This window comes from Atractosteus spatula, chromosome 1 (assembly GCF_055471065.1).
Source record: "Atractosteus spatula isolate fAtrSpa1 chromosome 1, fAtrSpa1.hap1, whole genome shotgun sequence".
Classification (NCBI taxonomy): Eukaryota; Metazoa; Chordata; class Actinopteri; order Semionotiformes; family Lepisosteidae; genus Atractosteus; species Atractosteus spatula.
In genome coordinates, this window is record NC_142706.1 from 13,638,221 (window position 1) to 13,655,412 (window position 17,192).

At 39.7% G+C, this 17,192-nt stretch overlaps 1 protein-coding gene across 2 annotated transcripts in view; it reads right to left on the minus strand.

Moving 5' to 3' along the window:
• Window positions 1–15,173: 15,173 nt before the first annotated feature.
• Window positions 15,174–17,192, minus strand: part of papss1 (3'-phosphoadenosine 5'-phosphosulfate synthase 1) — a 46,667-nt gene continuing 44,648 nt past the window's right edge. For both annotated transcript variants that reach the window (XM_088915137.1, XM_088915136.1), the window contains exon 12: window positions 15,174–16,943. In XM_088915137.1, coding sequence (XP_088771263.1) covers window positions 16,805–16,943 — 139 coding nt within the window. In that variant the 3' untranslated portion in view covers window positions 15,174–16,804. The remainder of the gene's footprint in view (window positions 16,944–17,192) is intronic.

The following is a 17,192-nucleotide window of genomic DNA, read 5'->3' on the forward strand; positions in this document are numbered from 1 at the left end:
ATTGTCTTTTATGCACAACCTACTGGTAATTGATGATTCTTAATTAGATACAACCCCTGTACCAGCAAGAGGGGAATGAGGATTATTTACATTTTCCTCTGAAGTAAGGACTTTCAAAGTCAAAGTCATTTACCATCAATACCCTTCCTGTTCAGCCATGACTTACAAGTGGCAAGTTGTACATCACACAACCCCACCCTGTTCCACCAGCACACAGTCGTTTGTGTGTAGCCTAGGCTTCAACTAGCAATGTCTGGCCTACAGGTCTACGGTAGAATCCATTTTGATGACCATTTGCTGTCATCTTTTAAATGAATTCCACCATGGCACTAAGAGATTAAAGAGATCACACACACTTGAGCCATAATAATGCTATTAAGAAAACCTGGATTAATTTGTAGTATGAACAATATCCAGATTATATCAGTTTCATGTTATGTATTGTACACTTTGTCTTTTGTAGCTCTCTACTAACCTCTGGCCGACCCCAGAAAAGGATGCGCTTACACTTCAAATTGAGCTTAAATGGAATAAATAAAATCACAATAGCTCGCTTTATTTCCTAGCTATACCACAGAATGTGACAATCCAGGGGATTTTCTTACCAATTATAAGCTAAATGAGAATGAATGTTAACAGACTGTTTTACGTACCAGTAATTAGGTTTGAGAATATATCCTTTTTTAAGTGCCTGGGAAATTTCCAAGGACATTTGAGAAAGGTTCAACCCCCACCCCTCCACCTGATATAATGACAGTGAGGTGAACCAAGCCTGGAACATTATCTCAGACCTACCCTCCAGACATATCCCAGCTGAATGAGACTTGATTGACTTTGGAAAGACATTAAACCTGGTGTAGCTACCTTATTGTTTATGCTACAACTGTGTTGGCTGATTCCAGCAAATTCATGACAGCTGTAATGAACACCTTGGCAGGAATCTTAGAAGTTGAGTTATCATACCAACCTCCATCCACAGGATTTGACACAGAGCAGCATAAAGCAACACAATTTCACTTGAGAGAGGGTTAATGTAGCTTCCACCAAACACATATACTGTATTAAACTTAATCATAACATTGTTTGAAGTCACCGGCACGCTGTGCATTGCCTGGTTTTGAGAATGATTTCAGCACAGTACAAAAAAAAGATTTCCTCATAACCTCACATTCCAAAAGACCTGCAGTCACTCTGTGTACGGGATGTGGTTGTTTTCTGATATCCCAGATGATTTCCCCAAGGGTGGTCTATTTCTTCATGATTATCAACTAAGCTATCAGATTATTGTATTCACTCTTGAAGGATAACAGCTTCTTGATAAGCCTAGTTTCCTCTGGCAAAAAAAAAAACAAAAGATGCAAGAATATGACAGGAGAGGTATAGAAAAATAAGAAAAAAGGCTTTGTTAACAAATGATTTGGAACCAGATTGCTTTGCGGCAGATGAGTGACTCATATTTACTCTAATGTTTGGCTTCAATTGAATCTTTCCAGTAGCATGAGGGTCCGTGTCTCCCTCTTAGTCTCCTTCTTGGTTATTTGTTGTGTAAGGGAACCTGTCTATATCCTGATACAAGATCAGCAATTCCTTAATGGCCATGCTCCCATTGTATAACAATTTTGTCAATTTTTTGTATTTTATTGCAGTATGTGTGAAAACTGATTGATTGTTTTACGAGGAACTTCTACTTCAAAAGTCCCTTTGTCTTTTACTTCCTGACTCCTTATTTCCTACTCCCAGAATGACTTCAGATAAATGTATTGTGAGACCAGAGCTATTTCTGGGCTTCCCCAGATGTTTTAGAAATGAGGATCACATTGGTGATCCACTTTTGAAAAGGGTTCATAACTGTTTAACACAAAAACATTCACCTGGCATTAAAGCTGTTAGTAGTTCAGGTGGGTAGCTGCGTCAGCATGCGTAGGCTGCAAAGGAACAAGTAATAGGTTTATTCCATGCTGAAAAAAAGAAGAAAGAGAACACAACGTTTCGGCCGTGGAGCCTTCTTCAGGTGTGAGAGAGACAGGGCAGTAGGCAAAGGTAAAGTAGCGGGAGAACAAAGGTTGGGAGGGAGGAGGAGTGAGAGGCGGGAGTAGGGGACAGAAAGAGAGGCCAATCAAGAGGTGTGAAGTCAGAATGGGTGCAAAGAGGTGTGAAATGAAACTTCCAATGAATGGAGAAAATTTAAAAGAACATTAGTCTGTCGTTAAGGGAAGGGAGAATGTGTGATCCTAGCTGCAGAATAATTTTAGTTTCGGTGGTCTTTCTGATGTATGAGTTCGGAAAACCGTCTTTGAGAACACAGACGGAGAGATTAGAGTGGTCGTGGCCGTCAGAGGTGAAATGAGAAACAATGGGCTTGGAGAGATCTTTAATCTTCACAGCCCTGACGTGTTCTCTGAAGCGGTCTCCGAGTCTCCTTCCTGTTTCTCCAATGTAGATGGCTGGGCATTTACTGCAAGAGATACAGTAAATAAGGTTGCTGGAGGTACAAGATGCTGTCTGGGTGATCCGGAATTGTCCTGAGGGGCCTTGAATGAGTGTGGTGGTGGCTGTGTACTTGCAGGTGATACAGCGAGTTCTGTTGCAAGGAAAAGTGCCAGGTGTGGATGGTTGTTTAGGGCGGTCAAGGGAGCTGTGAACAAGGAGGTTACGCAGATTAGGTGGTCGGCGATATGAGATGATAGGGCGATCAGAAAAAAGGGCCCCAATGGAGGGATCATCCTGTAGGATGGAAAAGTTGTGGTTAATGGTCCTGGGGATAGGAAGTGTGTTAGGGTGGTAAGGAAGCACCAAAGGAATGCGGTTGTTACGGCGGGAGTTCCTGATCGGGTTGATGGTCCGGGGGGTGTTTTTGGCTCGGGAAAGGGCCCTGTCAATCACACTGTGGCCACGACCACTCTAATCTCTCCGTCTGTTTTCTCAAAGACGGTTTTCCGAACTCATACATCAGAAAGACCACCGAAACTAAAATTATTCTGCAGCTAGGATCACACATTCTCCCTTCCCTTAACGACAGACTAATGTTCTTTTAAATTTTCTCCATTCATTGGAAGTTTCATTTCACACCTCTTTGCACCCATTCTGACTTCACACCTCTTGATTGGCCTCTCTTTCTGTCCCCTACTCCCGCCTCTCACTCCTCCTCCCTCCCAACCTTTGTTCTCCCGCTACTTTACCTTTGCCTACTGCCCTGTCTCTCTCACACCTGAAGAAGGCTCCACGGCCGAAACGTTGTGTTCTCTTTCTTCTTTTTTTCAGCATGGAATAAACCTATTACTTGTTCCTTTAAAGCTGTTATATTAAACATAGCACGATGAATAGTATTTGGGGATTTACAGTACTTTTATCAATTAGACTGGGTGTTTTATGTGGAAAAGTCCAAAAATATTTCCAGATTTTTTTAGTGTATTGCTTTATGAAAATGGAATACCTTAAGAAACAATGAAACATCACAGAAAAATAAAGCAAACTAGAACAAGAATAAAGTAGAGCTACTCTTCAAATATGTAGCTACAGTACCCTTTGCTTAATTTCACTCTGCACGAAACTGAAATCTTAGTCGTATGGCCAGGTGGCTGGCCCTACGCCAAGTGGATTAATAGAAAACTCTTTATGCCTAACCTTTGAAATAAATATTCATACATATAAATATTCATACATATATACAATATATTAATAGGGTGTCATTGTGTGTCGTGAAATACAAAAAAGTGGAGAAAGGGATAGATTTGGGGCATGTCAATGCAATGTTAGAAAAAGTGAGAGGGAAAAAATGAATTCCACAGAAGGCTGTAAGTTTGAAGTGTTTTGCATTTGCGAAAGATAAAAGCACCATAGGAATAAGGACACTGAAATGTAACAAAATATTAATTGTGTTTTTCAGGCTTTCCACATCACTTTGATAATCATAGAGTGAATGTCTTCAAAATACTGTCCAGGCTCCCGTGAAGCATAGCTCAGGACCCTATGCAGACGGTATAATCTGGAAGTAAGTGGAGAAGGACATCAGGAAAAGATACAGCAGGATTAGGACGGGTTGACAGACAGGGGGCGGTGACGGCGGTGATCCGGTGCTTGGGGGCATGGCGAAGGCAAACAATCCAGACAGTCCAAAGGGGGAAACCGGGGGATCCATCTGAGACAGACAAAGTTAAAAAGAAGTTAAAACAGTAACGAGGCCAGGCACTCCGAGCCCTGGACTCAGACGTTCAGGACGCTGGGGAATAAGGCCTGCCCTCGGGCTACCCACAAGCCCCGGGGAACAGGCAAGCCTTGTAAATAATGAGAGACAAAACAGGGGGCAAGTGCACATAATCAACTAAAATACGAAATGGTCGGAGGGCCCTTAAGAGGAAGGATGACGATCGTGACAATTTTAGAGGTGGATAGATTAAGTTTAACCTACCAATAACATTAATTTTACTGACTCATACTCTCCCTAGTACGAAGAGGTGCATTGTGGATTGTCTCCAAAGATCTAGTCTAATCTGTTTGAGCTTCATAGACTTTTCTGTACAGATCAGTGAAAGGTCAGGAAAGATACAAATACGTAGGTCAAAAAAAAACTACAAGAAGTGACATAATATTATGGCAGGCATATTTAAGAGCATAGATTTCATCCTATGGATTTTGTATAGCTTAAAATTTTACAAAATAAGCAAGTTGGTTTTGAATTGATTACACAGGGTACAAGTGGAAGTACATGAAAGTGTATATAAAACTGAGAACAGGAGGCACTTTAGCTAAAGGGTGGGGGCAGTATGCATTTAGCAATATCATCAAAACTTCCGTCTAAATCCTTTGATCAGTAACTACTAACAACCAAACAGGCTATATGGGCCATTTTTATCTTCTTAAGTCCTTATGATTCTGCATCCCTGATATCAAGATGTTAACTAGATCAAAATCTAATCAATCGGTAAAGATACAACATTCTCAGGCACTAGCTGTCCCTCTGGAAGAGGGAAGGCCTGAGTCAAGTGGGATCCCCATTGGAAACAATTCCTGGAGGAGTGTGTACTGTAGCAATTTGAGGGCTTTTAATTTATTATAATAATAATAATAATAATTGCTTACACTTATAGAGCACTTTTCTGGACACTCCACTCAAAGTGCTTTACAGGTAATGGGGACTCCCCTCCACCACTACCAATGGGCAGCATCCACCTGGATGATGCGACGGCAGCCATAGTGCACCAGAACGCTCACCACACATCAGCTCTCAGTGGGGAGATGAACAGAGTAATGAATCCAGTTCATAGAGGGGGGTTATTAGGAGGCCATGATTAGTAAGGGCCAATGGGAAATTTGGTCAGGGTGCCGGGGTTACACCCCTACTCTTTTTGAGAAACACCCTGGGATTTTTAATGACCACAGAGAGTCAGGACCTCAGTTTTACATCTCATTGGAAGGACGGTGCCTGTTTACAGTATAGTGTCCCCATCACTATACTGAGGCATTAGGACCCACACAGACCACAGGATGAGCCCCACAAACACCTCTTCCAGCAGTAACCTTCCCTTCCCAGGAGGTCTCCCATCCAGGTACTGACCAGGCTCACACCTACCTAGCTTCAGTGGGTTGCCAGTTGTGAGTTGCAGAGTGATATGGCTGCTGGACATATGGTTAATTTACTGTAAATTGGAACAGCAAATTGTGACTGTTAGCAACCAATAAAACATAATTTGCAATCTCAAATGGTGTATTCTAATTTATAATTTATTGAGAGAACATTAAAACATTAAAAAATGCATAACAAACAAATAGAAAATGTGAATCAATCTGCTGAGATACAAAACTCTGATCGTTCACTCAGGGATCACCAAGATCAGTCACCTGGTCAGCTCATCACTGGACACCCTACAGTTCGCCTACCAGCCCAGTGTTGGTGTGGAGGATGCGATCATCTACATGCTGCAAAGGGCCTACTCACAACTGGACAGGGCTGGCAACACTGTAAGGATCATGTTTTTCGACTTCTCCAGTGCCTTCAATACCATCCAGCCCTTACTTCTAAGGAGGAAGCTGGAGGAGATGCAAGTCGATGCCTCCATGACCTCGTGGATCACTGACTACCTGACAGGCAGACCACAGTCTGTGAGACTTCAGAACTGTGTGTCTGAACAGGTAGTGAGTAACACAGGGGCACCTCAAGGGACAGTTCTTTCTCCATTCCTCTTCACCCTCTATACTTCGGACTTTAAGTACAACTCAAAGTCATGCCACCTGCGGAAGTTCTCAGATGACTCTGCAATTGTGGGATGTATCAAGGGTGAGCAGGAGGAGGAGTACAGAGGACTGGTCAGCAGCTTTGTGGAGTGGTGTGGGGTGAACCACTTGGAACTGAATGTAACAAAGACAAAGGAACTGGTGGTAGATTTCAGGAGGAAAAAGGTCAAACCTACTCCTGTCTACATCCATGTCCAAACTAGAGGCCATCATGGACAACATCTCCCATCCCCTCTATGACAGGCTTGTAGAAATGAAGAGCACGTTCAGCAATAGACTGATTCATCCACGGTGCGACAGGGAGCGCTACAGGAGGTCATTCTTGCCTTCTGCCATAAGACTGTACAACGCATCCACCTTGCGTCTGGGCAGAGGCAACATTGACAGTGACCTGTTTCTGGACTGAACGCATCTACACATCTACTGCTACATCTGTTCTCTTTCTTTTCTTTTCCCGTTTACAACCATTTTTTGTGCAATATATGCCAGGGACCCGTGCAATACATATATATTTATATCTATATCTATATTTACATCTATATTTATATTCATATGTGTGATACGATTTTTCTGCGTACTGTTCTGTTCTAGTTTGTTCTTTGTGTGTCTGGACTGTTAGTAACTCTTTTAGTGCACCCCTCACTGTACTGATTGTATTGTATGTATTGTACTATTATTATTATTGTATCATTCGTTACACTGTGGCTGTGTTGTCTGTGTAAAGCTGCTGTTGCACTGCAATTTCCCTGACGGGATCAATAAAGTATCTAAAGTATCTATCTATCAGAGTTAATAACATCATAGTTAAAATGTATCAACTTGTTATGTTATATAACACCTGGCATCTCGACCTGGCATCTTGGAGAAAAGTTAAGTCCTGTCTCAGACTGCTGGCAGTCACGGTGCTGGGAAAGTCAGAGTTCCCACTTGGAGACAGAAGAGGAGCCAGTGAGTTAACCCACCAAATGTGTTGGGTGATGACTTTTAAGATAGAAAATCACAGTTGATGATCAGTTAGGATGCTGTCAGGTATAATTCTGGTATCCACCCTGAAGGTCCATCATTGGATGATTATGCTTTGTGTGACAGACAGTGACCTCTGACCCATTGTCCTGGGCAGAAGGGCAATAGCAGACTGAGAGGAGCCTCAGGCTACACCATATACCATTAGGGTGTTTCAGAATGGACACAGCTTTACACACCAGAGGGCATCAGTTCCAATCTGTACAAATCCATTTAGTATCGCAAGTCATTGTTCACAGGGAACTGCTCCTCATGGTCATTGATCCGTGGCACACAGTTCACATGAAGTGATCTGAATAGATCCACTAACTTTAAAAGCATGGAACTGACACAGTTGGTAGCCACCATTATTATATAGTTGTTGTTTGTGAGCACACTAATTCACAGCCATACACTAATAACCTATTTCAAACTCAGAAGCAGTCAGCAGTCAATGTTTGAGAGGTCTTTCAGGAATAAAATAGAGCATTGAAGAGATTACCTTTACATTTTCTACAATTTTTCTATAAAAAGACGTATGGTTATCTAAACCATGTAAAGCACAGCAGAGCGGGCCGCCACTGCAGTGTTTCAGAGATCTGGTAGGATTACCACAAGCACACAATGCCCCAGTCACTGGGATTATTATGTGTGACAATGTATGCGGTTTTCTTCAAAGAAAAGGTTGTTTACATTACCTGTGCTCTCCAAAGGTTTCATCTTCTTAGGAAAAAGTGTTTACTGAAATAAAATAGTATTTTGCGTATTGGGAAGGGGATATTTTACTTGCCAGAAGGAAAAGGCTCTATTGAAAGTCCATATTTGTTAAAAAAAACGTAAAGCATCAAGCAGCCTTCTAATAATTGTGTAATTAAATCCCCTATGAAAACTACCCTGCAGTTTGGACAGAAGATCAGAGAGGGAAGAAATGAGGGTGGCACATGTGAAATTTAGGTCTCCCTGGCTTTTGATTGAAATTTGGCAGAAAATGATTTATTCTTTTCTTTCTCTCTGGTTTCCGAGGGATGTGAAAAAAACAGAGTGCAAGTCACCTAGAAAACATATGGGATCACATGATGAAATAAATCCCTGTTCCTAACACTTGATAAGTAATCTTCAAAGATTTGAAATTGGACTACTCAATCTCTGTAATAATATCCTTGCTCCTTACCCCTCCAGACCAGGCCACTAGCAATTAGGATGATGAGCAGCTCAGGTTAAATTAGAATAACAAATAACCTACACTTACAGCACTTTCTAATACAACGGAGAAAAACAGAGGGCCTGGAGGCTTAGTCACAGTCAAACTAGCAACGCCAAACCTTAATTTAACACACTCCTGCAAAACATTTGTGCCAGCATGCCCGATCATCAAGACTTAGGCAATGGGACAAATGTCATAACGACCCATCTTATGAAGCTAAACATGTTCAGACTGTTTTATTGCCATGGGATATCGCAATCTGTCAAATAACCCATAATTGACGTCCGCGGGAAGTGTGAGGCTTGATGCAAGAGCCGTCACATTCTATAAAATGGCAAAACAGAAAACTCACCACTGAGAGTAGCTGAAGAACGTTTCAAAAAGACCTCCCCCGCCCCACATCCCCATGAAAAAGCCCCCAAACTAAGAAAAAAAACAACAACACTGGCTGTGTATCCGTCAGTAGCCTTGGGATATGCACCTGACTTTCATGGAATAATGATCCCTTGTTTTTCCATCAGTGTAGGTGGCGAGAGAGAGAAATGTTCTCACCATTATACAATACACAGTAGGTGGGAAATGCAGACCTCGAATGCACAAGACATTTCTGGGGCTCATCAGACATCTTGTCTTTTGTTTCTCTCTCCCTTTTCTACTGTAAAAATAAGATGCAGTTCAGGTCCCCTTTGAAAAGATGTGTTCTTTGATGTGAACCAGTTTTGTCCATTAATGTCACGCAGTTAGATCTTTCCTATCTATATTACTGAGCTGTATTACATTCTGGCTCGTCTTTTAATTTTTTTACATGGTCACCAAGAGGAATACATCCACAGCAAAAACAGTAAAAAACAAGTCCTTTTACAACAACCATACAGTACATACTGTACAGTACACGCAATGCAGTTGGCATCTCTACCCCACATTGGGCTCATACTAATTTAAGTGATTTTCCAAGATTCACATATGTAAAAAAATTGTGAATACTGCAATGTAAATTATGCAAGAATAATGCAAGTTATGGTATATGTGGCTTCTGTATAAATGTAGACAGATCAGGATTGTGGCAATATTTCCTGAGCATGTGACACACAACTGGTTTAAACCTCCCTGGTAAATCTGTCTCATGAACAAGAAATGAAAAATCTCTAAATTAAACAGCAAGTCGCAACAAAATACTCCACTTTGTTATTCGTTATTCTCAAGTAAATAATGCTTGGCTATTACTCTTCTCTAACATCTTCTTCAATTTATGATGCATTTCAGATGTCTCCTTAAACAGCATGATTGTGCTGAATCCTCATAGCCCAATATTGCTATATGAGGAGTAGCAATGCAGACAGGAAATAAAGGTACTAATGGATCAAATCTGAATAACATCAAATTGGACTGACAAGCCTTTTCGTTTAATAAATGAAAATACAAATCCTGTAATGCGTTTTTCATGTGATTTGAAGACAAAAAATATTTTTAAACTAGGATCATCAGCAATAAGTAAAGACGTGATTGAAAAATTGAAAAAAAAAATCACAACTTGTACAGATCAGATTTACCTCATACTTTATAGTTCGATAAAGAGTAAACTAAAACTTCTCCAACAAACCAAGTTCACATTAATGTAGAAACTTAGCCTGCATCCACAGATAACTATTGTGCGCAAATTAAATGTTTAATTTTTTGTGTAAAAAAATCCAAATATTCAGTTAGTGACTTCACACACAGTTCATTAATATTCAGTTGCCTAAAATGCAGATGTTTTTATTGAGATAAAAATGGTGAAATGCGCCTTTTCTGCCTAAAGTAGTGGCATGATGCCATTTCAATAGAGCTACTGTTCTCATGAAAAAATTGACCCTTGTTTCTGTTCGGTAGTTCACACAGACTAAACCTGTTGTCTAGACAGCACAGGTTTAATTTAAAATATAATGGGAATGCTGATCACTCATTTTATTTCAAGACTTTTTATTATTGTTTTTCTTTGATTTTTTTTTTCTTTTTGTAACCAGACATCCTGGTATGTACCATTGAATTGCCTTTCTTTTGTGTAAGCAGACTTTTATCATGAAGGATACACACAAATTGCTTTTAAATGCAATGCAAACCAGATGCTGGGAAACTGAAGAAAAATGCAGCTGGAGTCCATGTAATGCTGTGTGTATAAATTGGAGAGTGATGTCAGAGCATGTGCGGCACATGACTCACATTGCCTGTGCACGGGGATCCTTCCGGTTAGTGAACATCTTAACAAAGGGCTAAGATGCTTACAACCTATTCTGTAAGTGTCCTCTGTGTTGTAACCAAAGCTGAAAACGACAGTCATTAATGCTACAGCCATATCACCCTGCAACTCACAACTGGCAACCCACTGAAGCTAAGCGGGTGTGAGCCTGGTCAGTACCTGGATGGGAGACCTCCTTGGAAAAACTAAGGTTGCTGCTGGAAGAGGTGTTAGTGGGGCCAGCAGGGGTGGTCACCCTGCAGTCCATGTGGGTCCTAATGCCCCAGTATACTGACAGGGACACTATACTGTAAACAGGTGCCGTCCTTCGGATGAGACGTAAAACCGAGGTCCTGACTCCCTGTGGTCATTAAAAGTCCCAGGGCTTTCCTCGAAAAGAGTAGGGGTGTAACCCCGGCGTCTTGTCCAAATTTCCCATTGGCCCTTACCAATCATGGCCTCCTAATAATCCCCCTCTATGAATTGGCTACATTACTCTGCTCTCCTCCCCACTGAGAGCTGGTGTGTGGTGAGCGTTCTGGCGCACTATGGCTGCCGTCGCATCATCTAGGTGGATGCTGCACATTGGTGGTGGTAGAGGGGAGTCCCCATTACCTGTAAAGCGCTTTGAGTGGAGTGTCCAGAAAAGCGCTATATAAGTGTAAGCAATTATTATATCTGAGCTAATGCATCTGCTGAAGCAAAGGACTGGTGTCTTTCAACTAAATCATTCAGAGTCAATGACTGTTGTTGAGCAATAAACACAGGTTGCTGATAAGGCAAATCGAATGCACAGTGACTCAGTTAACTCAATCACCCTGGAATAGGCTCTGAGGTCACAGAAGGATTTAAAACACTTAAGATCAGTCCAGGGAAACTGAGCTTAGAATCTTATTAAACTAATAAAGCCAGGAAACATTTAAAAAATAAAACAGAAGCATTCTTTTTCTGGCTCACATGCAACATATTGCATTTGATGATTTCTGTCTACCCATTCAACTGTCTGACTGCATAAGGCAGGGGTATAGAATGCTGTATAAGGCCAATGGGCTGGATGTAGATTCAGTTCTGTCTTTGTCTGAACCTGAATAGTCCACAAACGAGGCAGGTGCCCTTAGTCTTGTATAAACAGCACTCCCTGCCCTCTACTTCTATTCAATTGCAGAGCTCGTGTTTCATGATGTCACAAGTCTAGTTTGACAGGAGCATGTTGTTGCCAGAAAACAGTGGGGGAAGAAAAAAATGACACTGAAAGACCTGTGTGTACACTTCCTCCAATCTCCTCCAAATTTGTGGGCAAATACAGCTACGGAACCACCACTGGTCTCACTGACATAATACATAGTGGGGTTTTTTATGTTTAAAGGTTATTTTTGAATGTGATAAGGGCCTTGTAATTTATCTACAGAAGAAAAGAAAAAGAAAACTGATCAGTTCAAAGAAGGAGGAATTTATCCATAGAAGCTAATGAAAATGTGGCATACTTGATTAAAGAAGCTGTTGTCAAAGAGTAATAGCAATAGTTGTTGAAGCAATATTATGATTTCCCTTTAACCTTGTTTTTTTTCTATTTATTCCCCATTTAAGAACACAACCTCTGCTAAATACGAAACAAGGCAAGCTGCTTCTCGCTTATCATAAGCACCATGTTATTAACAGTCTCTCAAGCACAGTACTGATCATTTATCCTACATCCCTTATTTGTTTTTCAGTCCCAGAGTTTACCGTTCATATGCACATAATGAAAATTACACTCCCATTACTTTACCTGTAAAAGCTTATGACTCATTCCAGAAGTCTAGGGTCAAACAATATAATTAATTGTTACTTTAAGAGTTTTGAATTGTCAAAATAAGACCACAGTATGTTTATGACCATAAATATCCAATTTAACTTAGTACAATGCAAAGATCTTTTGACCAGTTGTCTTTTTCAGTGCTATAATGTTTTACATCCAGGTGAAATGCTTCCCCTATTTTCTTTGCTTATGCAATACTTGATGCACTGGCAACATGTTCTGCCAACACAATGTCAAAAATAAGAATATTCAATGATAAAAACCACTAAACAAAATAAATCAGGGAACAGTTGCGAAGGGCAGTGCATTCTTACCTTGTTGTCATGAACACAGCTTCATACAGTGAAAAAACAGGAAATAAAATATGTTTCTTGTAGCAAAAAAATATCAATCAAACATTCATATTTTGAGGGATGGCTGCCTATAAGAGCAGATTTATTTTTAATAGTAATTGAATGAAGTATCCTGACAATATTCTTTTGATTTACATAGTGTATACTAATAATTATGATATCATGAATAATCATGGTTAATTATGCTAAACAACATACAAATATCAGTGGATATGTTTTACTAAACTGGTTTCGAGTGAAGACATAATGACTTCTTAACTGAACTTTAAAGGGACATGATTAATTGGAAAATAAGCACCAAAAATGCAAAAAAGTATAAATAAGAGTATGTTTGTGCCTATTATTCTGATCATTTATGGCATGTATGGTCTGCTTTAAGTACATTTAAATCCAATCTACTCCACCATAGCAAATGAGTTTGTCATCCTTGGGTTAAGGCAAATTTAAAGTTAATTTAAAACAGTGGCAGCCTCTAGTGGTAAGAAACTGAGGCACTGCTGCTTAACTTTCATGAGAGACAATGATCATCTTTTCGTAAGGTGTAGTTTACGAGAAGTTAAATTTCAAACGTCACTCTTACACATGGAGGATTTTCACATCAAACGTTTCTATTTCACAGTGATCTACGAAATGAACAAATATCTTTTATAGCAAGGATCAGATACCTCGTCTGATGTATTGTCAAAAAATGTAACACCTTGATAATACTTCCCTCAAGCAATATGTGCAACCAATGAATGTTGCATCAAAAGAAACAGTATCTACAGTCAATCTATACTTACTTTTATATTAATGTCTTCTGCTGGCACTTTGCCTCCACAATACATTCTGAAATTGTGTTCATTATTTTGCCAGCAGCCATGTCACCCTGCGACTCATAACTGGCAACCCACTGAAGCTAAGCAGATGTGAGCCTGTTCAATACCTGGATGGGAGACCTCCTGGGAAAAACTAAGGTTGCTGCTGGAAGAGGTGTTAGGGGGGCCAGTAGGGGGCACTCACCCTGCAGTCTGGGTGGATCCTAATGCTCCAGTATAGTGATGGGGACACTATACCGTAAAAAAGGCACTGCCCTTCGGGTGAGACATGAAACCAAGGTCCTGACACTCTGTGGTCATTAAAAATTCCATGTATTTCCTGAAAAAAGAGTAGGGGTGTAACCCCAGCATCCTGGCCAAATTTCCCTTTGGCCTTTACCAGACTTGGCCTCCTACTCCCCTACAAATCATCACTCTGTTCTCCTCCCCACCGATAGCTGATGTGTGGTGATTGTGCTGGTGCACTATGGCTGCCATCGCATTGTCCAGGTGGGGCTGCACATTGGTGGTGGTTGAGGGGAGTCCCCATTACCTGTAAAGCACTTTGAGTGGAATGTCCAGAAAAGCGTTATATACAGTAAGTGTATGCAATTATTATTTTTTATTATTATTATTATTTTTGTGATAGTCTTTTACTGCCATCACCTCAGCATCTCATGTCCGGGTTAGGTTTGATTCCACAATTTGTAAAAAGCTGATCACAAGTAGGAGAAGGCTAGTTGGTTTAAAACAATGCAACCGTCTTTTTATGCTTAACATCTGAATGTTAAAGTAGCACCATGAGTTACATGTATAGGTTTATTCCATGCTGAAAAGAAAAGAAAAGAAAAGAAATGTTTCGGCTGTGGAGCCTTCTTCGGATTTCGAGCCTTTTCATCTCTTTTCTGCATGGAATAAACCTTCACTTGGTTCTTTGCAGCCTACGCATGCTGACGCAGCTACCTACTTGAACTCCACATGCCAAACAACAAGACAGCAGAACCTTGAGTGGGAAGTGGCAACAATTCTCTAATGAAATGGAATTTGTGGTAAATTCAGTCCACTGTGTTGTGAGAAATGAAGGATTGGCACATATAGCAAACTGCTCTTTTTCATCACATTTCACTCTATTGTTCCTCTGTTATGTTATGTGATGAGATATGTAATATTTCTATTAAAAAAGCGTTAAGCTTTAGTAATACAAGGCAATTGCTAGAATTTTATTGCCCCAAAGCACAACGAAACACAGAATAAGAAGGAATGCTTTCTGTGCACACGCATTGTCATTTGACTTTTTTTCAAGCAAAAGCCTTATTCCCTAAGATATCAGACTCGAGAGGATCAAAACAGAATGGTAATATGGATGCTGGCAATATTATTTTAGCCACAAAGTACACTGAAAACGAGGAAGCAAGTTTCATGATTTTCCTTAAAGTTCATCTACTAGTACGGTATATGAATTTAATAGTTTTGCCTTCACATTTGAAACTCATTCTGCTGTTCATAACTCATGTTTAATATGTACCACAAAGCGAATGTCCATGCCAAAATTGAAACAAAAAGTGAAAATATTGGGTAGGAATGGTTTAATAGAAATTGTAACAAATACCTGCCAATAATGGGCTGTCATCTGAACGCTCCGTTTACCATCACATTTTACAAATTAATAAAGAATTAATAATAGAAATACATTTAACAAAACACTACAAGCTGAAAATGAATACAAAAACTAAATAAAACTAATGCAAAGTTTTAATAAGCATTGGGTATAAATGTAACAACTTGTAACACAAACAGTAACGGTAACAGTTTTTCTGTGAGAAATTCTCAACATGCTGGTAAATACAAGTTAAATCAGAATAAACAAAAATAAAATTCACTCGTATGGAAGTGATTTATAATTATGCGCCTCACTCCATTTTACTTCTAAATACTGATTAGGAAAACAACAAGTACACAGAGAAGATGCCTATTTGTTTGACAGAATAACTGAACAGACAAACAAACATACTTTGAGGCTGTAAGAGTTGATTATTTAACTATGAATCTATAGAAAAGCATATTTTGAGACAACAGTTTATTCAAGTGTGAACTGTAGCAATAATGACATGATCACTACACAGATTAATGTTTAGTAGAAGTAATACCATTAACAGCTGAATAAGCTACAATCAGTGTCAATAGATATGACAATATTTCAGCTATTTCATGATCTGAACTGTATTAACCAGTCGTATGCCTTTTCCAATCTAGAAAGCCTAAGTGTTTTTTCTGTCAATTTAAAAAACTTTTAGAGGCAAGGCATGGACTATTAAATTCATTCACAATGTAATCTAATGTGAATTTCAGAAAGCAGGACAGAAAGTTTTAGAAGGTTAATGGATCAGACGTACAGTATTGACTGTAGACCTGTACTACATGATCTACTCTGCTACATGGGAATATTTTTAATATATGACTCTGTAAAATCTTTAAATGTTCAATGAAGTATTTTTATAGTTAAAAAATAATTTAGCAAGGAAAAGAGGATAGCAATGTATACAGCCTTGATAGTTCAAACATCAATATAACCATTATTAATCAAGAATAACAGTCTTCACAGATTACAAAGGGAAACAAATTTGTGACAAATCAAAGTTGATGAAGAGCATAAATGACCGGCTCACACTGACAGACAACATGAAAACCAATTCAAACCAATTCACAATTTTGTTCTTTTACAGTATTTTATGCTGAATCCAGGTCCTCACAACAGTTAAAACAATCTTCCCTGGACTTTTTGGAGTGTAGCTTTGACTGGAAAGATGTTCAAAAGCTGATCAGTTTGCATTTCAGAATTTAACTGGTGAAAAGCCAACTCGTGAAACCTCCCCTTGCTTCTATTCAGATGAGTCTACTTCTAGTTAATGCGTTTTGCGTTTTTAAAAATATTGCAAGCTAACAGTTATTTGCTTTTTAAATTAAAAAGACGGATATGGTGCATTAAACAAAATCCATAAAAAAAGACAGTATTTTTGTTAGGTGCCAGCATATAATGGAACCCATAAGACTGAATACAGTGGTAGTAACTTTAAGACCAAGAGCCTGCTTTTGGGGAAAACGACTTCCTGATGCAAACCACAACAAAGCAGTGGAAACAGTAATTGTGTGGTCCCCTTTTTTAATTCATTAACTGTTAAAGGACTGTTCTGCACTTAATAAAACTTAAGCTTTTTCCAGAGTCTTGTAGTATTCCTTCAGTACCGCCCAGGCTTTGGCAGCCATGAAACCCTCAGGGGGATTGTGTCCCTCACGAGCCATTTTACGCATCCGGGTTCCCGAGATGAAGTCAAAGTCCTCATGCCTGGAAAAAGAAGAACAAAGCAGAGGGTGTGTTGAGCTCTACAGTAAAGGGCTCAAGGCTTTCACCGCAATAAACAACCACCTTGAAAGGCACAAGTTGTTCTTTTAAATGACAAAATGGAAAGGCCTCATCTTTCAACGTGATCGGGCATCTGACGGCAGATTTTTATGTTGCTGCCGCCTGTCCTTCTCCCTTTTGTCGTTAATAAAAAAAAAATGAATGTATTGTGTAGTGATTTCTTTCCCACCC